Source organism: Monodelphis domestica, chromosome 1, assembly GCF_027887165.1.
Source record: "Monodelphis domestica isolate mMonDom1 chromosome 1, mMonDom1.pri, whole genome shotgun sequence".
In the NCBI taxonomy this organism is placed as follows: Eukaryota; Metazoa; Chordata; class Mammalia; order Didelphimorphia; family Didelphidae; genus Monodelphis; species Monodelphis domestica.
Window position 1 is genome coordinate 673,046,799 of NC_077227.1, and position 24,577 is coordinate 673,071,375.

General features: G+C 34.2%; 1 protein-coding gene across 10 annotated transcripts in view; it reads right to left on the minus strand.

Moving 5' to 3' along the window:
- Positions 1 to 24,577, minus strand: part of RMDN2 (regulator of microtubule dynamics 2) — a 117,486-nt gene that overhangs the window by 22,508 nt on the left and 70,401 nt on the right. For all 10 annotated transcript variants that reach the window (XM_007477023.3, XM_016425104.2, XM_016425105.2 and 7 more), the window contains 5 exons: positions 23,028 to 23,205; positions 22,296 to 22,398; positions 15,580 to 15,640; positions 2,705 to 2,780; positions 964 to 1,041 (listed from right to left, as the gene is read on the minus strand). In XM_007477023.3, the coding sequence (XP_007477085.2) occupies positions 964 to 1,041; positions 2,705 to 2,780; positions 15,580 to 15,640; positions 22,296 to 22,398; positions 23,028 to 23,205 (496 nt within the window). The remainder of the gene's footprint in view (positions 1 to 963; positions 1,042 to 2,704; positions 2,781 to 15,579; positions 15,641 to 22,295; positions 22,399 to 23,027; positions 23,206 to 24,577) is intronic.

Genomic DNA, 24,577 nt, shown 5'->3' on the forward strand with positions numbered 1-24,577 from the left:
AACTCCTTGGCTTGGCATTGAAGACCATCTAAGAACTAGCACCAACCTGCCCAGAGAACTGTTCATACTTTGTAGGCACGGAATGAATGTTGATTGATTGATGAAGCTCTTTGTGCTAGCTGAACTGGACTCCTAGCTGTTCCCTGCATCCAGTGTGCTGTTTATCACTACTAGGATTTCACCCAAGTTCCTCTCTGGTCAGGAATAAACCTTTTTATCATCTCCATGCCAACCAAATGCCTAGTACATGGTAGACACTTCATAAATGCTTCATTGTTTATTGAGTTCCACCATCCAAAATCCTTCCAGGATCAATACAAGTATCAACTTCACTAAGGAATCTTTAGTCCTTTCCTCCCCCCCCCCCACTGTTTAGTGTTCTCTCCTTCCTCAGCTGTGACTGGGGCTCCTTCTCTGGAGTTCCCTCTTTTTATAAAAATCACCTTCAGTGTTCACTCCATCTTCTACTCATTAGTGTTCCTGATGCACTCCTCCAGGAGGATGTCAACTCTTTGGAAGCTGGGACTATTTTTTTTTCATATCTCATGTCCATAGATGTTTAACTAGACATTTGTGCTAAGATATTTATTGAAATGGTGCGGAATAGACAGTTAGATGGTTCAGTGGATGATGTGCCAGACCTGGAAATGGGAGCTCTTGGGTGCAAATTTAACCTCAGATACTTCCTGGCTATGTGACCCTGGGTAAGTCACTTACTCCTATTGCCTAGCCATTCCTGCTCTTTTAACTTGGAACTGATAATTAGTATTGATTCCAAGACAGAAGTTAAGGGTTGATTTTTTTTAAGAAAGAAAAGGTGCTGAAAACGTGATAAGGAAAAACACAGACATGTTTCACAACAGTCACTGAGGTTTACACTGGTTAAATCAATGTAGACTAGCAAATGTGTATTACCATTTAACACTAAGCTCAGCCATCAAATTAGAAATAAAAGAGACTCACAGAATAGCAGTATCTTCCATTGAGGTAATACAAAAAGGGTTCATCAGGTATAAGTTCAATTGCTCTATCTAGATGTTTCTGAAAGAAAACCAATCAAAAGGAAATTTCAATTAGGAATTTTAAGGAATTATTGAGCTTAATTAATTACATTGAGATCTGGAAAAATATAATAAATCTTATTACTACTTTTAGTAAACAACTTTCAAAACTAATCTTTATTGAGATCCTATCAATAAAGATAAAAGACATTTATTATATCAGAGCCCACACACGATGACCAAAGAATTTTACAGTCAATTTAAGGGGAAAATTCTGGTTACAAAATAGAAATTGTTTAAAACCCCAAATTCACATCTGCTTGCAATTTGACATAGTGATCCAGAGTGGGGAAGACAAATTTGTAGAAGGCTGAGCCAGGATGAAAAATGAAAAGCAAAGTCAAGTTCTTCAAGTATGGCCAAAATGACCCCATTTTGACACAGACAAGGAACAGCTCACTGGCCTCTCCTGTACTCATAGGTCCTATGAATGAAAGTTTGCTGATCCCTTTGTAACTGAAGAGGCGTTCACTTTTCTTTACATTGCATCCTCCATCTTATTGATATGGAATATTTTAATACTAAATTGATTTCCTGGGCTACATTTCTGATCCAGTATTATTACCCAATTTTATTTAATCATTCTAATTAGATCTTAATGACCCTGTTAGCATTTAGTGTTTAGTGTTTAGGTACGCATTTTTTCTTTTAAATAAGATGTCAAAGATGGACATTCTCAAATGTGGATTTCTGGATGATGGATTTCTTTTAAGCAAAGAGTATCTATATTGTAATCCAAAGCTAAAATGGAATAGTTTGATGATACTTAATGTTTGAAATTATTATGATAATTTACTTCAGCATTAATTATAAGTAGTATTAGCAATATTATTAAATATTATGTTATTTAATAGCATACTGGGTCCCAGATTTCTTCTGAGGGGAGACATTTTTAAATATATCAGGTCATGAATAAGGTTAGGAGACATATGGCCTTTTTAAAAGGGCAAAAATAACAAAAAAATAATTTCTCTAACTAGAAATCATTTACTTTATAATGACTGTGTTAAGAAAAATGTTCTGAATCATGTAGAAAGGAGAAAAATGATAACTGAAAGGGTAGTATGACTACAAAAAAATAAATATGTGAAAAACTTGGACATTTGATTAAAAAGGCATATAAAATCATGGATGAAAAGATAGCAGATATTCTTTCCTGGGCATAGGATTCAGGATTTCATTTTCATCAAATAAATGACATTATATTAATATAACCAAAATGAAATAGTAACCATTGCAGGACAATATGATTTTTAATAATATATTTTGTGGTCATACATTACAAATGCAAAGTTAAGGGAAAAGACTAAAATATCTTCTAATGTTAGAATTTTTTCTACTGATCTGCAAGGTTATGATTAGGCCTTACATATGATTGCATGGTTAGTTAATTTGCTATCAGTGAAATTTAGCATCTAATCATTAATTCATAATAAAAACAGCATTCATCTGTCTAGTTTTTCTTAACCTAAAACTATATATCCATATTAATTTTCAACAATTTCATTTTTTGGTGACTTAAAGATAGGCATTTGGATTTTCTCATTGATTAAAAATAGGAAAACCCAAATATTAGATCTAATTTTATTGAATAAGTTTAACAACCTCATTTATGTTAAAAATTATAATTTGAAAAAAGATACCTTAAAAAGCTGGCCATATTTGATTTTGTTTTGTAATCCCCCACACTCAGCTACACAGCCACACAAATTAGCATACCTAAGAAGACACTACAGTTAAAATAGTGGCACTTGAAATCAAATAGCTTCACATTAAACAACAAAATTTATTAGTTGATTCAGTCATTGGAAATCAAAAGTATTCCTAAATATTTGAGAAACATAAAAGTAAAGACATAAACATTAAAATTAAAGGTTTTTAAATAGAAGGAGTACAACCAAATAAAATACTACCCAGTCTGGATATTTTATTCTTCCAAATATTCTTCTTCTGAATATTTGTGCACATATACACATGTAATAATTATAAAAACAATATGGTCTCCTGAATTACTTTCGTATTATTAGGCATATATAGGCTGTTTTAAATATGAACATATCAGCATACAAATTATTTTGCATAAAATGCAATTTGCACATGAGATGCTTAATAAATGTTTGTTAAACTAAATGAATATATATATTGTACAGTTTGTGTCTTATAAACAGGTAGATACGAGGTAGCCTTGGCAGGGAAAGACTCCCTGAGCTGGCGACCAGGGAAGGCATCCTGCAGAAGGTGGAATTCAAGTGGAGTCTTGAAGGAAGCTAGTGAAAATAAGATGAGGAGGTGAGGAAGAAAATTCCCGGCATTAGAGGATAACCAGTGAAAAGTTATAGAGAGATGAGATATAAGAATAACATGTAGGTAGACCAACGAAGCTGAGCATAGAATGCATAAGGGAAAAAGGTGTAAGAAGACTGGTAAATGCTCAGAGAGGAGTTTAAATGTGCTTTTGAATACCATTAGATAAGATACCATTGGACTTCTGAGTCCATACAGAGTATGAGTTAATATAGAAAAAAATAAACCTTTGTAAAATGTTTGTAATTCTTTTTATAGTTCCTGATTTATTTTCATACAAGCATGTTTTATGTTTATTTCTCTCAGAATTGTCCTGGGTCATTGCTTTGTTGCTAGTAAAGAGTTCATTACAATCAATTGTGCCACAGTGTATCAGTCTCTGTGTACAACTTTCTCCTGGTTCTGCTCTTTTCACTCTACATCAATTCCTGGAGGTCTTTCCAGTTCACATGGAATTCCTCCAGTTCATCATTCCTATCAGCACAATAGTATTCCATCACTATCAGATACCACAATTTGCTCAACCATTCCCCAATCAATAGACACCCCCTCATTTTCCAATTTTTTTTTGCCATCACAAAGAGCATGGCTATAAATATTTTAAGCATGCTTTATGTTAAAATAAAAATATCTTGTTCACTTTGAATTTTGTATTCATATATACATCAGATCTATTTACATTAGTGTATCTTTATTTTAAAAAAAAACTTTATTTTCAATTAGATTCTTTTTTCTGTGGGATTAAAAAAAATCCTTAAATCCTGAATCTATACTGAGAAAAGCCAGGTTAAAAACATACTCAAAGTTTAGAAACCTTTGATAGTATAAAATTGACCTGAGTTGGGAAAAAAGGTACCTTCACATTTCGGCTTCACCTTAGTCCATTGACGACCCAGAGTGCATTATTTCATTTGGATGTGTAACTTATAAATTTCTTAAGTAATTTTGTTTATATTTTCCTGACCTAGAAATGCCAATTTTAACATTTTCTAAATATATGTGTGTATCTATATCTGACTCATGCATGGGTTTTGAATTTTTAAAAAAATATTGCTGAGAGAATTTTGAACCACCTGTAATTTGAAGAGTTAATTCCCAGGCAAGTGTTATTAATAATTACATAATGATCCTAAAAGTATCATTTCAAAATTTAATATCAGTAGGAAATATATTTTAAAGGAGTGACAACTGTGCTCTATTATATCTTAAAGTGAACAAATTTATTTCTCATGCTGGTGTAAAAGTAAACATTGTGTTTTGTTTAAATGACTAAAAGGAAAACTTGTCACTGGAAATTTGTTTTTGTCCTAAATTGGAATATTGTTTATCAGAGACAAGTGTGTATGTGTATTGTGCATGTGTGCATGTGCATATACTTTGTATGTTTAAAAAAAGGGGTGTTTAGATTTGTGTTTCAGGAAAATCCCTTTGGTGGCTGATTGGAGAACGAATTAGAGTGGGAAGAGACTTGAGGCATAGAGACTAATTAGGTAACTATTTTCAATAGCTCAAGTGGGAGATAACAAATGATGGGGTTGTATAAGTGGAGAAAAAGGGAATGCTATCAAGTTGGAAATGACAAGGTTTGGTGATAGGCTGAATATGTGTGGTGAGGTATGGAGGAAGATATTAAGGTTGTGAACCTGGAAGGCTGGAAGGATGGTAGTGCCCTGGAGCAGTAATATTTAAATGTGGTAGAAGGGAGGGTTTTGGAGGAAAAATAATGAATTCTGTTTGGGGCATGCTAAGTTTGAGTTACCCGTGATATATCCAGTTGATATTTCCAAAAGGGAGTTGGTTAAGTGATTTGCCCAGCTAGAAAGTATCTGAGGTCATATTTGAACCCATGACCTCTCATCTCTAGCTCTGGTTCTCTATCCACTGAGCGACCTATCTGTCCCATCCTCCAGAGGTTCTTTTGGGCTTCATACTGATTTATATTTTTCTTGGAGACTTTGGATGCAACAATATTGATTTTGAGTTGTCTTCTGAATTTGTGTTTTGTTCTTCTCCATCACCAAAATAAATTTCTATGTTGAGTTTGTTGCTATTTGCTCATTTTTGGCCTTTTTCTTTTCCTTTAACTTATAAAAACTGTTATAGGTTTGTTCCATTCCTATGGAGAATTTTTCCAAGCTTCCTGTTCCAAAATTCGGGTTCTCTGCACAACTCCTTCAGATCTAGCTCTGAGATCTTTAAGTTTTCAGTTCTTCCAAGGTGCTATGATTTAAGAAATATGTTTAATATTCTCCTGTCCTGTCTGTGGTCTCTCTAATACTTTCTGGGCTGTGAATGACCACAAGCACTCTTTTCTACCTTGAAACTGTAAACAGGGTCCAAAGGTCTCCTGCTCCCCTACAGCCACAAGTGCTGATATGTTCTTGTGCTCTTCCTCACCTTAGGACTGTGATCAGGGACTGCGACCAGGGATTGCGACCTAGATCTGTGTCCCAGCAATACAATCCTGCATCCTTGGAAAGCAACAGGATCTCAGAAATTCTTGTCTAAACCTCTGCATGTGGCTGAGAGCTTAGGAAGCCTTTGCTTGGATTCAGCCACCCCCAAGGCCTATACCAGGGTGTGGAGGTGGGACCTGTCTTGGCACTCTGTTCGGTAGTCCACTCTCACCCCAATGCGATATACTGGAAAAGTGTTTCACCCCATCCTTTTGTGGATTCTACTGCTCCAGAATTCATTTTGAGGTGATATGTTAAAGTTGTTTGGAGAGTAATTTGGCAGAGATGTGGGTTATGCACCTTCTCTGCCATCTTGGCTTCACCACTGCAAATTTGCATTTTTCTAACTCATAATGATTTGGAGCATTTTTTATATAGCTATATGTGTTTTTTTTCTACATCCAAAAACTTTATATTCATATCTTTTGACTATCAGTTGTGGAAAACCTCACATTTTTATAAATCTGACAAAATTTTCTATATATTTTAGATATGAGATCTATATCTAAGAAGCTATTTATAGATTCCCTCTCCCTACCCCATTACTGCTTTCCTTCCAAATGGCAGGGAGCCAGGGTCAAGCCCTTCCTAACCACCCCTCTGGCTAATGACTTTGTTTTACATGTTTTACAAGCATCATGCCTGCTTTAGACCAAGAAATTCATTCAACACCCATCAGACAGATATGTTAAGATCAAGAGATACTGGAGTAAACCAAGAAGTACTGACTGACAACAGAGTGCAAAGACAATTCAAGGGAAGATCTTGATACCCAATATTGGTTATAGAAGCAATAAGAAGACAAAATATATGTTACTCTTTACCCTACTAGCAGAGAATGAAGTAGTGTTGGGAGAATTATGTCTTCAAGATATTGGAGGAAATGTTTATATATTTATTCTTGATAAAACTGTGAAGTACATATTGTTTAGTAAAAGCCAATTAATGTGGTTAAATTGCCATTAATAAGTGATTCAATGAAATTAGGGTGCTAGTTACTGTCTCCCTAAAATTTAAGGAACTAAGTTGTTGGGGGGACTCACTGATCAATGGAAGAAAAAAGAGACACCACGATTCTCTCAGAGTTCCTGAGAACCCTGAGGAAAAGGGGGAGATATAGCAGGCTTGGCCTTCAGATCATGAGGTCATATTACACATATTCATCATTATCAATAGTATCATGTAGTCTGTCTACCTGCACAGTTTTTCTTTTCATTGACCTGCAGTTTCTGGGCCTCAGATTCCTCATCTGTACAATGAAGGGATTGGATTAGATGATTTCTAAAGTTTTCAACAACTACAAAGCTATGATCCTATGTGATCCTTCTGAGATCAGAGTGTCCACCAAGATTCATAGTTTCAGTGAACCAGTTGAGCACCATCATTTATACCAAACAGATCTAATATGCTTCTGGCAGCATCACCTGTTAAATCACAGTGGAGAAATATCGACTTGATGGAGGAAAATTGGGACTCTAAACAATCCATCAATGAACATTTATTGTGCATCAGTTTTGTATTAGTCACTGTGTTGTGTTAGGTATTCTCCTTGACGAGTTTACAGTCTAGTGGAGGGGGGGGCATATATATACATATACACACTCAATCAATAAAGCACTTGAATCCAGACACATAGAACCTTTAGAGTTAGGATTAGAGACAGAATTAGGATGGTAACCTAACCAAGCCTAATTCTAATTCCATTTCTATCACAAGGTTGTGGTGAGGATCAAATGAGATAATTTTTGTAAGGCACTGAGCACAGTTCCTTAAACATAGTAATTATTTGTTTATTCCCCTTCAACTTTCAATTTTATGTAGCTTTAAATGACAAGGTGAAACTTAATGGAACCAAGACTTCATGAAGGGTTGCCCTTAGAAAGAATTTATATTCATTCTATATAGTTCCAGAGGATAGGCCCAATGAGAGGTAGATATTTATACAATATAAGGAGAAACTTCCTAAATGATGAGATCTATCAAAAATAATAAATTACTTTATGAGATACCAAGACACCCCAAAGAGGAATTCTGAGTTCGGATTACCACCTATGAAGGATGCTGCTGAGGGGCCTCCAACTAATTAGGAAGTTGGGCTAGATGGCTTTAGAGACCTTTCCAACTTTGAAATTCAAGGACTCTATGAATATTTTGAGTATTATAATTAACTGGTAGCCCACTTTTGTTTACATTGTTGGCAGGTATGAAGTGCTGAGATGAACTGTGAAGAACAAAGTCTTAACATGTAAATTGAACATTTACCATTTAAAATTAAGCACATCAGAACTCCTACTTTATACTTCTACCCCCATCTAGTGGTTCTACTAAGAATTAAGTATTTAGAACCTACTGAGTTTTTCTGATCTTTGAATTAACTGTGAACAGTCCTTGAAGCTGATGACAGGCACTTAAATCTAAAAGTTCAATATCAATGTGAGTTATTATTATAGAAAAAACTATTCTTTTCATTTTGTCTGGTGGGACTTCAGATAAAAACAGCCCTGAGTCAAGTTACTATCCTTCTCTTATCTTTTTTTCATTTAAAATTCTGAAGAATACAAAGGGGGTAAAACAGCTGCCTTCTGTAGATCAAGACAATGTGATATGAACTCTTATCTGAAACCTTGCTAAGAGCACCCACAATAGAACTTTTGTATTATAGAGGGTGATAGGAATATTACATACCTCGTCTTGCTTTCACATGACTTAACTTTAAAGAGGTGCATATAGTTAAGTTTTTTTTTTTTTAATTCCATTCAGCTTGAAGATTGAGTATTTACTTTGGAAATAACTATTATGAATACCACTCTTAAGTTTTTAGAAATCCAGATTGTATTCAGGTAATTCAGGGCAATAGTTTGAAAAATTAAGACTATTCACCAAGAACTCCCTCTTCTTGCCCCCTTCATCTCACATCACTCAGATGCTTTGCCCACTATGTCCTCCTCCATCTCTGTCTCACATAATGAGGTGACCTTTCTTCTTGCTGAGACAAATTCTTCTGCCTGCTTAAGTGATCCCAATCCATCTCATCATCTCCAACCACTTGCCCTATCATCCCCACTCTCACTAATCTGAAATCTTTCTCTATTGGCTCCTTGCCTACATGTATGCCTACAGACATACCTATGTCTTCGCCATCCTCAAACAAACTTGATCCTTCATTCCACATCTCTTCTCCCTTTGATCACTGAACTCTGAGAAAGCTGTCTAAAAACGGTACCTCCACTTTGTTTCCTTTCACTTCTGAACTCTATGGTTTGTCTTGTGACTTAATCATTCAACAGAAATTTCTCTTTCCGAGGTTACCAATGATCTCCTAACAGCTGAATCTAAAGGTCTTTTTTCATTTCCTCATCCTTCTTGACTTCTCTACAGGCTTTAGTACTGTTGATCATCTTCTTGATAGGTTTGTCTGACATAACTGTCTCCTATGTCTTTTTCTATCTATGCTTGTTCCCTCTTTCTCCTCAACTGGATTGTCTTCCAGGTTGTAACTAAAGGTATCATATTGTCCTGAGCCAGCATTGTTGAAAGTATTAGAGATCATGTGCCCGAACTGCATCTTCAAGCTGCCTGTGAGCTCACACATTACCCCAGAGAACAAAGGGATGTAAGGGGGGAAAGGGGTTAATTTTAAAGGGGCTGGACTGGATTATTTAAGAGTGTGGTCACCAGGAATTTATTTTATTCCAAAGAGATTTATTTACAATTTATTTTCAAAATGTAGAAAGAGTGAAATAAGAAAATCAGAGAGAGGATAAGGTAAGTATCTCCTGAGGTTAGTTTTTTCAGAAAATCCAGCAGTTAAGAGTCAGCTTTTCACTCACTTAATTTCACTTAATTATTAAGTGGGATGTTTATACTTTTTGGTGATTATATCTAAAAACAGGCAGATCTCAATTTTAAGTAGAGTTTAAAATCTAAAAATAGGCAGGGGTTCCAATTTAATCTTCACAATCAGGGAAGAGTTAATTAATTTCATTTTCACAATCAGGGGAGAGTTAAATTTAATCTTCACAGGGAGCAAGTCCTCACATTGGTCGGCTGGACAGAGAGACAGGATATGCAAAAAATGTCCTTCACCGATACAGTGACCTGAGCCCTTTTCTCTTCTCTTTCTATACTATTTCACTAAGTGGTCTCATCAACATTTATGGACCCAATGATCATCTCTATGGAGATGATTCTAAGATCTTTTTATCTACCTTCAGTTTCACATCACCAACTGTCTATTGGACATCTCAAATTGGATGTCCCTTAGACAAAACTTGGCATGTCCAAAACTAAACTCACTATTCCCCTTCCTGCTCCTACTCTCACCAAACCCTTCCCTCTTCCTAACTTCTTTATAATGGTCAAAGGCTCTTCATCACCCAAATTTACAAACTATGTCTCACTCTCAACTTTTCACTCCTTCTTACCCTGAATGTTTAATCACTCTGACATAGGTTCTCATTTTCTTACACATGGACTACTGAAATAGCTTCTAGTTGTTGTTGTTGTTGTTTTTTCTGATTCAAGTCTCTACCCACTCCAGTCTCTTCTCTCCTCAGTTATCAAAAAGATCTCTTAAAGTGCAAGTATGGTTGATTTTGTCTACTCCCTCACTCAGTAAACCCTAGTGGCTCCTCATTACCTCCAGGATAAAATGACTAATTTTTCAGCCAGTCAAAGGTTTGTTGCCCTAAAATGTCATTAATCTAATGGAGTTAATTTTTATAAAATAAGTTTTATTGATATGATTTATTTTATAACCCCTATACTTCCCACTATATTCTCTCTCTCTACTCCCTTCCACAGAGCTAGCCTTTTTAATAATGTAAAAAAAGGAAGCAAGAAAAAGTTTCATAAAACTAAGTCACATATTTAATAAATACAGTGTTATATTCAATGTCTCAGACACTTGGTCCCCCATTTCTGCAAAGATGAAGTGCATTTTTGGGGGGGACCAAGGTTGGCCATTATAATTTCTTGGCATTTAGTTTCTATTGTTTTGCTGTTCTTCCTATTTATAGAGCAGTTGTTATTGCTAGTGTATTCTTTCTGGTTCTGCTTATCTCAATTTACATTCATTCACTTCCCTTACTTCTCTATATTCATTACATGCATCATTTCTTTCAGCATAGTAACATTCTATTATACTTCTGTACCCCAATTGATTTGGTTATTCTTTCCTCAATGAAAATTTGCTTTTTTTCCAATTCTTTGCTACCATGAAAAGTGCAACTATAAATATTTTGGTGTTTATGGGGCCTTTCTTTTTGTCATTGACCTCTCCTCAGGATTTTTAACAGGGGATCCTGGGTCAAAGGACATGGCATTTTAGTCATATTCTTTGCACAATTCCAAATTGTTTTCTAGCACAAATGCACCAATATATAATTCCACTGAGAATGTATTTGTGTGCCTAATGGATGCCCACAATCCTTGAGAAATGTCTATTTACAAAGGAAAAATTAAATGTAAACAACTTCTTGACACTTTCCAGGCTGTGAATAGGTCACTACCAGTTCTGTAAGCTCTATATAATCTGTAAAGAATGGAGTTGGCCATCAAAACCTTATACATTACAAGATCATTACTTAGTTAGCTCCCTTAGTCCAAACAAATCTTGGTTTTATAAAATCCCTTTTCTGAACAACTCACTTGCTTAAATAGAAAAAAATCTTATAATAAACCATGCAATCAGATTACTTATTAAACTTTGAAGGACCTTGTGATATGGAGATATTTTGCAAAGCTAGGTTGAAATAGAATGTGAAATTATAACAATTAGCATTTATTCAACACGGTTTGCAAAGAGTTTTACACATTATCTCATTTGATCACTATAACAACTCTGGGAAGGAGGTGCTCTTATTAATCCCATTTGAGAAATGAAAAAATTGAGGCTGAGAGAGGTTAAGTGACTTGCTCAGGATCACTAATAAGTGTCTGAGGCAGATTTGAAATTAGGTCTTCCTGATTCCAAGTCTCACACTACTTATTCATTGCATTGCCTATCTGATATAAAGTAGGCTCTATAAGGTCAAGTATTTTCATTTTTACCTTTCTATCTTTTGTGCCTGGCAGGTTTTTTTTTTTTTGTATGCAATAGGCATTTATTAAATGTTTACTGAGTAACTGACTGATACAAGGTCTGAGCAATGGAAAAATCAGAGAGAAAAAAGGAACAAAGAAAGCTTATCCATCCTAGTCACTAAGAAGCGAATCTACCATCTTATAATATCATGTCTGGAGATGTTTTGTTGCACAGAAAAGAAAGTTAAACTTGCTGTAGCTTTGGATCTCTGTTCACTGGGGTGATCCCATGTCTGAGATGAAGAGAGATCTGAAAATGAAGAATATGGCTACATACTGCTGTTCTATAAGTTAGAATCTGTTGAATTTCCCAAAGCCCTTACTGATTTAGGGCAAGCTGAATTGGAGACTGACATATTACAAATAAATTCTGAATTAATAGATATCTTCCAATGATTCATTCCTATTCTCTTGCCCAACAGGAACCTGCTTATTAGAAGGGCCTTCTGAGAAACACTAGATTGTTCTGCTTGCTTTGTGTATTGCCTTTTTACTTGGCATTATCCTTCTGTTTTATCATCTATCTCTACTGGAGTTTCAGAACAATTCATTGGCTGGATCCTGGGTTTTGTTCTTAATTTTTGTCTTGGCTTTCCTCGTCCTACTTTCTCAGCCTAAACTTTCAAACAACCTTTGTTCAGGACTTGGCCTGATAATTCTAATGTAATGCTTGGTTAAATACAAAAATATACCTATGTTCACCAATGCAAAATGGCCTAGAATTTGAGGAGCTAGAGGGTGCTCTTGCCCCAGTAACTCTGTGCTTCAGACAAAATATAGACACCTGCAAATTAGTTTGAATCACTTTGTAAACAGTCATATTAATAGCTTCTATTAAATATATTAATGCACAAAACAACCTGGAAATTTTCATGTTTTATTGCAACTATATTTGGACTCTTTTCCCATCCTCTCCTGGGTATATCTTGTTCCTACAGCAAATTCTGCCTAGCCTAAAGCCCATGGAGTAAAGATCAGGGATCATAATTTATGGGGGGAAACCACATTAAAATAAGCATAAATTAACAACATTTTCCAAAGTCACCAAAACTTTCTCTCTCAGTTAAGTGCTATGATTCAGAAACCTAATCTGATTTCCTTCTGTGATGTGACTAATAATGATATTATCCTTTCCATACATCAGAGAAAACTAAGGAAACTCCTCTGAACAACTTGAAGTATTTCAAAATAATAAGAACTACAACTGGAGTTAACTTTAAGAAAACTGGAAAAGAATATATTTTTTCTATTTTTATTAATTACATTGGAATTCCCAAGAGTCTTTCTCCTTTCCTTCCCTACTCATCCTAGAAAAGGCATCATTTGACAAAAAAAAAATGTACATATTAACTATGTCCTTTGTGTTTCTATATATCAATTCATTCTCTGGAGGTGGACATATACAAATAATTCTTCAAACACTAATTCTGTAGTTGTATATAATGTTCTCTTGGTTCTACTTGCTTCATTCTTCATTACGTCATGTACTTTCCAATTTTGTGAGTTTCTTTTTTTAATTAACCTGCTCATCATCCCTTGTAGCACCGTAGTATTTCATAACAATCATATGCCACAACTTGTACAGTTATTATCCAATGAATGGGCATCCCCTCAATTTGTAGTTCTTTGTTATCACAAAGACAGCTGCTATAATTATTTTAGAACATAGAAGTTATTTTCTTTTCCCCCTGACCTCTTTGGTGAACAAATATAAAAGTAGTATTGCTGGGTGTAAGAGTATACATAGAGTTATAATTCTCTAGGCATAATTCCAAATTGCTCTCCAAAATGGCTGGCATTAGATCTGGTCTATGTCTAGTTTCTGCCAAACTGCTTTCCAGTTTCCCCAACATTTTGTACTAAATAGTGAATTCTAATCCCCCAAACTTAGATCTTTACTTTGGTCAAATACAAGATTACTATTAATTTTTTTACAACTGTTTTTTGTATATCTATTCTGTTCTACTGATCTACCTTTCTATTTCTTAGCCAGTATCAGAATTTTGATAGTATTTTATAATACAGTTTAAAATATGGTACTGTTAGACCACCTTTCTTTGTTTTTCATTTGCTCTTTTTGATATTCTTGATCTTTTGTTCTTCCAAATGAACTTTATTTGTTCTAGCTCAATAAAAATTTTTTTGGTAATTTGATTGCAATGGCATTGAATAAAAAGATTAATTTAGGTAGGATTGTCATTGTAATCATACTGGATCTGCCCATTCATGGACAATTAAAATTTCTCCAAATTATTTAATTCTGACTTTGTGTAAAAAGTGTTTTATAATTATTTTAATGTAGTTTCTGTGTTTGTTTTGGTAGGTACAGACTCAAGTATTTTATTCTATCTATTTTTTCCTATGGTTATTTTAAAATAGGGTAGCTCTATTTCTTCTTGCAGATCAATGTTAGTGAAATATAGAAACATCAATGATTTATGTCAGTTTATTTTATATATTGCTACTTTGCTAAAATTATTTATAGTTATGACTAACATTTTAGTTGAATCTCTAGAATTTTCCACATATACCATCACATCATCTTCAAAAAGAGATAGTTTTATTACCTCTTTGCTCATCCTTATTCTTTCAATTAATTTTTCTTGTTGCTTTTGCTAGCACTTCTAATACAATTTTAAATAATGTTGGTGATAATAAGCAACTTTGTTTCACATCTGATCTTATTGGGAAAGATTCTAGCTTTTCCTAGTTACAAATAATATTTACTAATGATTTTAGGTGCTTGCCTCTTATTTTAAGAAAAAAAATCTATTTAAACCTATGTTTTCCAGTGATTTTCTTGGGGTAGAAACCTCAAATTTTTATATCTAAATTTTATTGATGCTATTATCATTGTAAGTCACATATAGGTTTATGTCTTTATGTATATTTCCAAATGTAAGGATTTATGTATAAAAAGCCTCAACTATATTTAATAAAAAAAATGGCAACTCAGGCTATTTCTATCACTGGACAATATTTATTGAACAGACATATGGAAGACTTTGGGGAATGTTTCTCTTTTTAATATAATATTTATATACTTTATCTTAGTGAAAATACTATTAATTTCACTGTTAAACTAAAAGTCATGTGCTGGACTTGGCTACTATATAATGGAAGCAGGGTGTGATATTAGAAAAAACTGTCTTGGGAATTAGAAATTTTGATTCCTAGTCCTGGCTATGTCACTAACTAACTAGGGGAGCTTAGGAAAATTTGATCCCAGACTCATGAAAAAAAGAGATGATTCCTAAAGGGATCTTCTAACTCTCACATTTTATGATCAAAATTCCATTTTAAGATTTATCTATGATACCCTTGTTACATGGTGGTATAAACAATTTGATGAATGTGAAGGTTTGTATAAACTAGGGCAGCACTGACAAAAACTTGTAAAGATCACATGCCCACACTACAGCTTCAGCTGCCTGTGAGCCCCTGGCATTACCCCAGATAGAGGGAGGAAGTACTCCCACGGGGCTGCTGGACAAAGGGGTGGGGCATATGAAAACTGTGCTCGGGTGTAGTGGAGACCAGGAACAGAGCAGTCCCTTCCAACATGCTGGGGCATGCATGCCATGCCTTCACCAACACAGAACTAGGGTTAAGGAAATTCCAGCTATAACTTCTAAAGGAGATATTGGAAGAACCAAAAAATAGTCTTTACTTACCACAGGTGACAATATCCGTTGTTGGGAGCTTGAGAAATTGCTCTTTCACCTAGGTCTCTTCCTGTAGAATAAAAAGTTTTATTTAGTGTTTTTCCCCTTCAAGGGAAAGATCTCAAGATTATGCCATATGGAGATAATTTGCAGGAAATTGGGGTTCAGAGAGAGGGAAGAGAAATCTTAGGAAAGGCATGATGTCTTCATATATCTTAAGGATTGTTAGATGGAATAGAGATTAAACTCATCCTGCTTGTTCCCAGAGGGCAGAGCTCAGAAAAGTAGATGAAAGTTGTAAAGAGATGAATTTAGGTTTGATGTAAGGAAAAACTTCCTAATATAGCTGCTTGAGAAGGAAATGGGTTGCCCCAAAATGGAGGTCTTTGGACAAAAGCTGGATAAGCAATTTATTCTCTAAGGTGGATTCTTGTTCAAATATAGGTTGGCTACTCCTTTTTTGGAGAAAAGCATCCAACTGGGCACTTTCTATTGCTTTTTGCTGCTTTATGTGGCAATACTATAAGACTTTAATTCTCCTCCACATTTAATGTTTACTGATGAATTTGAAATTTAAATCAATATTACTTATGAATGCTATGTTTCTTTCCTTGGCAAAGATGTTATGTATTTTTGTTTTTTGTTTATTTGTTTCCCATCAGATATTTTCTAAACTCTTTTGGCCTTCTGACTTTGGTAATTGTTTTACACTACTCAAACTTTTCCAAGTTCCAAGTTATGAAATAGTAATGATATAAATCCATGTAATTTATACATATCTCATTTTTCAAAGTCAACAGTTTGTTTAGATAGGTGAACTAGAGTTACAACTGAGCATGGCTTTCAAACATTGGTAGGCCTGGAGCCCTGGATTCTGAAATTGATAGTGCCCTCTGGATTTACAGTATGTCTCTATTCAGTCTGTGTGCTGAGTATTGTGTTGGGTGTTGGAGAAGATATAAATATATGGCCATTACTATCATCAATCAATCTGCAAGAGTTTATTATGTGCTTTAATGGCATGAGACTATGCTAACTAAGTTCTAAGAATACAAAGATGAAATGAAAAAAAAAAGACCTCTCCTCAAGACATTTACATTCCACTGGGAACAACCATAGCAATAGCAGGAACAACAACAACTACTATTATTACTATTACCATCTCTACCACTACTACTACTATTACCACTATGACCACTACCATGAAACAATATTAAAATCGTCCTCAAGTATGTAAAGATTAGTATGAAAAATGTTCATTTCCATATAATCACAAACAACAAGAAACAGACTTAAATTACATGGAAAACATTCAGAGATGTTTAGTCTGGAGAACAGAGGACTCATGGGAAACATAATAGCTATCTTTAAGTATCTGAATTACAATCACATGGAAATTTTTAAATTTGTTCTATTTGTTCCCAAAGGTAAGAAATAGGAGCAATAATTGGAAATATTAATGAGGTAGATTTAAGCTTAATAGAAAAGGGATAAAACTCAAATTCCTCATAATAAGCTACATAAAAAAGAAATATGATATATTATGATGTTGGGGACCTGTCCTCATAGAAATTTTCAACAGAGATTAAAGAATGAGGAAATTGAGGAAATTGAAGGGATTAGAACACCAAGTGGTTAATTGAGGCAATTAAGTGAACCATGCTGATTCCATCTTGTGACTCAATTCTGGAGTTAGCTCAATTTTCTTTTTATTCAATTATGGGCCTTGTCTAATTTCTGTCCCATGAAAAAATTCATTCAATTGTAGGAAATGGGAGAAAATGTTATTGCAATACTTGAACCTAGCCCTAAATTGCTGGGAAGCTGAATCACCTCTATCTATTGCTTAAAGATCCTTAACTAAGAATTTAGGACCTAGGTTATGCTGACCAAAAACTCAATCAGATCCAGAGAAATGATGCAAGGAATTTCCTCACAATTGTACATCTCAAGCAACTCATATGTTTTATCTGAAAACTGCCTCCATACTAATTAATTAGTTACTGTTTCTATGTTACTGTTTACAGACACCTCTTTTTCTGATTTCAGGGAACTCTCCACCTTCCAACTTGTAAAGTCCCTAATCTTTCATCCAATTAGAAATCAGATTTACCTAATGTTGTATTGTTTCCTTTAAGTTAATTGGATTATTTGATTGTTTTTAATGTATAAAAGTCTGTATTCCTCTGTATTTGGAGTCCAGTCTAAACTAAGGTTTGGTACCAGTTTGTCTAGCAATTGGTGTGCATTGCTTTAATAAACTGAAATGCTTAGGAGCTTTAACTTTTGTTTCTTTGGTCACTTCATCTTTTTACCCATTACAGCAGTCATGTGTTAGGTTTGTTGTCGGAAGATTCTTTTTCAGGTATAGGCTGAACTAGAGGGCTTGTAAGGTCTCTCCCAACTCTGAGTTTGTGTGATTTGACATAAGGCAGATCTTTTTAAACATCAAGGGTTATTATTAACATTAAAAGAGGTTATCAAGAAAGGTTAATGAATCTCCACTTCTGAGTTTTCTAAAAATTTAACTATAGACTCATGTGCAATTCAGATTTAGACCTTGAAAAGACCTTAAGAGATTGCTTAGTTCAAATGACTCATTTTCTAAATGAACACTGAGTCCCCAAAAGGTTAATTACAATTTCCACAGTTGTACAGCCAGATAATAGAATCAGAACACAGGTGTCCTATCTTCCAGTCAATTGTTTTTTCTAATACCTCATGAAGATTAAGTAAGGTTTTTAGGTTTTATATAACTATCACTACATGCTTTCTTCTATAAATTATAAGTATCTTGGATATTGAAATTTACTTCAGCTCCCCTGTCTAATTTGCAGGTCCAGTTTTCCAGATTTCTCCTTGACCTTAAATATAAAGAGAAGGTTCACTTTTATCAGTCCAGATTTAATGTATTATTCCCAATTAAATAAGATAAAATTAATTTTACCCTTTTTTTTTCCTTGATAGAATTCATTTTCAAGTATTTCAGCCTCTCCCTCCCTCCCCCATACCATAGAAGGCATTGTCTGGCAAACAGATATGCATAGATAGATTATGCCTTTCCTATATATATACAGATTATTCCATTTTTTAGTTCATTCTCTGAAGGTAAATATGCTCAAGTTATTCTTCAAGTATTAAATCTATAGCTGTATATAATGCCTTCTTGGTACTCTTCATTTCACTATTCATTATCTCATGTAGTTCTTTCCGTGTCATTGTTTTTTTAATTAGCCTGCTCATTGTTTCTTATACCAAATAGTATTCCATCACAATCATATGCCACATCTTGTATAGTGTATTATAAGGGGAGGTTAAGTTGTAACTAGAGGGGTTAAGACTTTCAGTATAGAAATGGGGAAAGAGTGGAGAGCCCTCCTTTCTCAAAGTGGGGTACAGGGGAGACAGCTGATATTTAGGGTTGGCTCAGAGAGAGGAGAGGGGGTTTGAAGATTTTCCCCCCTTTGCCTTCCCTCCTTAGCTAAAGCTACTCTCCCCAATTCACTCTTATCCCTCTTGTCCCCCCTCCACTACTTGAGACCAAAGGGTCTCCCCTTGATCTGTTCACTCACACTCATCTTGGGGAATAGATAACTTTTTAATGTCCACTCAATCAGAACAATACAAAGGAATAACTGGCAGTAAAGAATGAGAAAAGGAAAGTGGAGAAAGGGGTCCCTGTCTCTATCTAAACCCTTTCCCCTCCCTCCTCAAGTTTTGGGGGAACTCAGGCCTTGGTAGCCTGAAAGTCAGGTTGACTCACTCCTGGGCAACAGGAGCTGAGGTAAAGTCTGCTCATGTTTCTCTTCAGAAATCCCTTCAATTGGGAAATGTTGGGGGGAAAGATTTCCAGTCACCAGCAGGAAAAGTTGGTAAACCTCAGGAGAAAGTCTTTTCCCAATTTCTCTCTTTGGCTTTTCAAGTCTGAGAGACCTACTCCTCTAACAGCCAGAGTCTTCTCCTCCTCCAGATTCCAATCCCTCACCCCCGTTGAGGTGATCAGTTTCACACACTCTTCAGCCTGGCACTTTTTCTTTAGTGCCAGCCTCTGTCACAAATCCTCTATTTCCTGTTGTTCACATGGTGCCACCCTGGCCCATGACCTTCTATGTCTATTCTAATCTATTTATGTTACTTATTGTTCCCATCTAACCTCCCCCCTCCCAAAATAATAAATCTTATCCTATTCTATTTGCTAATCTAAGTTCCTATCTTATGCTAAGACTGAGTTGTGGGAAGAGGGTAGGATTATGTGCCAACAAAATTTTACAATATAACAATTTCTTAATACAACAGTTATTCCTATTGCAATCAATATAAAATTTAACTTAAGTAAAATTGAACCATCCTATGTATTATGTAATACTAATTCCAATTTAACAATTCATAACAATTATATGTATATATACTATATATATATGTATCTAATGAAATCTGATTTATTCTGTCTCTATGTTACCTCTCTAGTTACAATTTTCCCTTTTCCACCCTAAACTACTCTGTCCCTGTCTGTTAATGGTTAGCATTTTAACTCTCTCCTTTCTATCTATATTAGTCGATTAGATCATTATTATGCTACATATGTACATGTCTGTTATTTGTACACATTTACATATGTCACATTGTATATATATATATATATATATATATATATATATTTACAGATATACAATTTATGGGTTGTCCTTATTTATGGCACAGACCTTAATGTCAGTGTGAAATTTGTTTGTGTTCTAGATATGTTGTGGTGGATACATATTTATTCTAATGTGCATGTGAATTTACTCCCCTATATGTGAAGTTAACTTAACCTCCCCTTATAATACAATAGCCACTGTTTATTGGATGGACAACTCCTCAATTTGTAGTTCTTTGCCACCACAAATAGAGTTGCTACAAATATTTTGGGACTTAGAAGTTCTTTTCCTTTTCCCCTGATTTCCTTGGGAAACATCCAATAGTGGTATTGCTAGGTATAAGGGTATACACAGTTTGATAACTTTCTGGGCATAAAATTACAGATTGTTCTCCAACATGATCGAATCAGTTTATATAGTTCCACCAAGAGTGTATTAGCACCCTCATTTTTCCATTTCCTCTCTAACATTTGCCATTTTGTCCTTTTATCATTTTAGTAAATCTGGTAGGTGTAGGATGACATCTTAAAATTGTTTAGAATTACATTTCTCTAACCAGTAATGTTTAGAACTTTTTTTTGGTATGGCTATTTTTGGCTTTGATTTCTTCATCCCTAAATTGTCTATTCCTATCTTTTGACCATTTATCAGTTGGGGGGTGGCCTGTTGCTCTTGAAATTTGAGACATTTTTCTATATATTTTATTTTATTTTTTAAACCCTTACCTTTTGTCTTAGAATCAATACTATGTATTGGTTCCAAGGCAGAAGAGTGGTAAGGACTAGGCAATGGGGGTTAAGTGATTTCCCAGGGTCACAGCTAGGGAGTGTCTGTCTATATATTTTAGATATGAGGCCGAGTCTATCCAAGAAACTGTCTATAAATAATTTCCCAATTTTCTGCTTTCCTTCTAATATTGGCAACATTTGTTTTATTTGTATAAAGTTTTTAATTTAATGTAATCAAAGTTATCTGTTTTATATCTCACAATGCACTCCATCTCATTCACTCATAAATTCCTTTCCTATCCATAAATCTGGTAAGTAATATTTTTTTCTGTTCTAATTCATCTATGATATCACCTCATCATGTATCTATTTTGATCTTATCTCAGTGAATGATTTAAGTTATTGGTCAATACCTAGTTTCTGCCAAACTACTTTCCAAGTTTTCCAGCAATTTTTACCAAATGATGATCTTTTTATCCCCAAAACCTAGATCTATGCTTTTATCAAATATAAGATTACTATAATCTTTTGCTCCTGTTTGTTGTATGTCTATCCCCTTACACTAATCTACAATTCTACCTCATAGCCAGTACCAAATAATTTTGATAATTACTATTTAATAAAACAGTTTCTGATATTGTTATATGTCTTTCCTTCACATATTTTTCTTTAATCTTTTTTATACTCTTGATCTTTTGTTATTCTAAATCAATTATTATTCTTTTTTTTCTTATTCAATAAGAATTTTTTGGCTATTTGATTAGATGGCACTGAATAAGTAGATTAATTTAGGTAGGCTTGTCACTTCAATTATATTGGCTCTGCCTGCCCACAAACAATATTTCTTGAATTACTTAAATCTGACTTTATTTGTAAAAAAAGTGTTTATAAGTGTTTATTTGTATAAAAAGTGTTTATGTTCATGTAATTCCTGCATTTGTTTGAGCAAGTATATTCCTAGGTCTATAGTTGTTTTAAATGGGATCTTTTTCTATTTCTTCTTGTTAGTAATATATAAAAATGCTGATGATTTATGTAAGTTATTTTATATCCTGATACTTTGCTAAAATTACTGATAGTTTTAATTAACTTTTTAGTTGAATATTTAGGATTTTCCACATATACCATCGTATCATCTGCAAAAAGAAATAGATTTATTACCTCTTTGTCCATTCTGATTCTTTCAATTTCTTTTTCTTCTTTTATTGCTTTCCTAGAATGTCTAATACTATATCAATGAAAGTAATTTTAAAATAATGATTTCAACTAAGAAATTTATAGAAAATTGGATTAATTTTGAGAATCATTAGGGGTTTGGTACCTATCATAAGGTAATCAACGTTCAAAGCTCACTACTTACCTTCAGAAGCATATTTTCTTTTTTGCTCTATATCTGTGACTAGATCACACATATCTCCATAAGCTCTAGTTAATCTCCAAATAAACTCAATTTCACTTTTATACTAAAAAATAAAAAGTGGGAAAGCATGTGCATTAGTTTATAGAATTGATTTGACTAAGATATAAATGTTCTCTCTAAATGCAATCATTTAAGAATGGTGTTTCAGATGACTGCTGCCAATGGGAATATCTTCCTGCTAAAGTAAGATTTGCAATTAAGGAAATTAGTTTCCATGTCATTACTTGTCACATTATGGTCTTAAAATGATTTAAACATTAGGATCATAGATTTAGTACTAAAAAAGACTTCAGAATTAATTTGGTCCCACCTCCTAACTTTATAGATGAGAAAATTGATGCCAGGGTGTGGGAGCCATCTCTCCAAAGTCACTCAAGTAATAAATGCTAGAGCTAGTTTTGGAGTCAATATCTTGTGATTTCAAATTCAGTGGTCTTCCTAACATAACATTCTCCTTCTCTTATTCTACTGGACAGACAATATATTGACTCTCTTGATCCAAGAAAGGAAGTGCTAGTTTGCACACATATGTCTTACCCTGCTTCCTCCTAGGCATTTACTTACTATCTCCTCCATTAAACAATGAAGCATCATGCTAGGATTCTGTGGAAGAAATTGAATCAATAAGATGATTTCATCAATAAGAATGTTATTTCATCATACTTTGCTTACCTTATTTTTATAGCTTCTTAGGAGATCAAAACTTTCCTGTTTATCAGAATCACCTCTTAAATGTAAGTCATCAGACTTCTGAATAAGATTAGATAAGCTCAATCTCTTTGTTGTTTTCTTATTTGCCTTATGGCCAGCTAAATGTTCTCTTTCAGTGTCACTCTGAGCTGTAACATACCTAAAATTTCAGAAACAAGCATTAAAGCATCTAAAAGTTATTGTAAATCACAAAGGTTAATGAAAAGTGTGTAGCAGAGATATGAGAACATAGCAGGATAAATAAATGTTCATTGTCATTAAATTTTTTTGTGATAACTTCCCAAATTCTGCTTAGTTCATAACAATTAATGCTATAATATTCAATATCATGTGCCTATACTGACAATTTCATTCTCATTTTCTTATGACTCAAAAGCATTTGACTTACTAATTGTGAAGTTAAAGTATACAACTACATAATTTAATATTGTTCAATGATTTGGAACAGGATAAAATCTCCTAAAGCTAATGCATTCATCAATTTTTAGAACAAATGTACTATAATATAAATGTTCAGATTTCTTAGAGAAGAGTCATAGGCAATCCTTAAACAATCCTTAAAGCCATCTTGGATTTCATTAGTGCCCAATGACGGATCAGACTCTCTCTGCATTTTCCATGAGTTGCTGCAGCAAAAAGCATTTATCACTCCATCTTTCCTTTAAAAGAAATCCTTTTTGAGTTTTTTTAGCCCTCCACAAATTTGTCATCTTCATGCTTCTGGTAACGAGCTAATAAATGCACAGGAAAATGAGACGAGAGAGAGAGAGAGAGAGAGAGAGAGAGAGAGAGAGAGAGAGAGAGAGAGAGAGAGAGAGAGAGAGAGAAAGAGAGATGAGAGCAGGTATAGTTGGATTATTTAACTCTAATTAAACTGTAATCTCACAAGGTGGATTGTGAAAAAAAAAATTTAAAAGAAAATCAAGGGTAAGAAGCTATGATTGGTGGTGTGAATGCAGGGAAAAGAATAGGGGCAGGATAGCAGAAGCAGCCTGCATCTAACAAAGAACACAAGTTCTTATATCCCCTTCTTCTTTGTAAAGAGCTACAGAGCAAAAAGAAGAAAAAGTATGAAAGAAGATAATGGAGGGAAATGCATAACTAATTATCATACCTGTAAATGTGAATGGGATGAACTCACTCATAAAAATGGAAGAAATTAGCTCATTTACAGAAGATTAATTGGAGATGAGGATGGCAAAATACTGTCTCACAAAACAGGAGAAAATAGAGGAAGGAAAAAAAGCAAAGATATAGAAAGCTAGATATGAGACATAATTAATATAGATCATTGTAAAGATATTTATAGGTATAGGTATAGGTATAGATATAAAGTCATGTATTTCAGCATTGGTATTCACAGCTCATCAGTACACTTGATTCTATCTGCCCCTCTTATTAGAGTGCTGGAATGCATAGTTTGTAGTCAAAAAATTCTAAAGACTCCATTATAAGAAGGCTTCCAGGTTAAATATTTCTTCTCATACATTGCTTACATATATAATCACCCA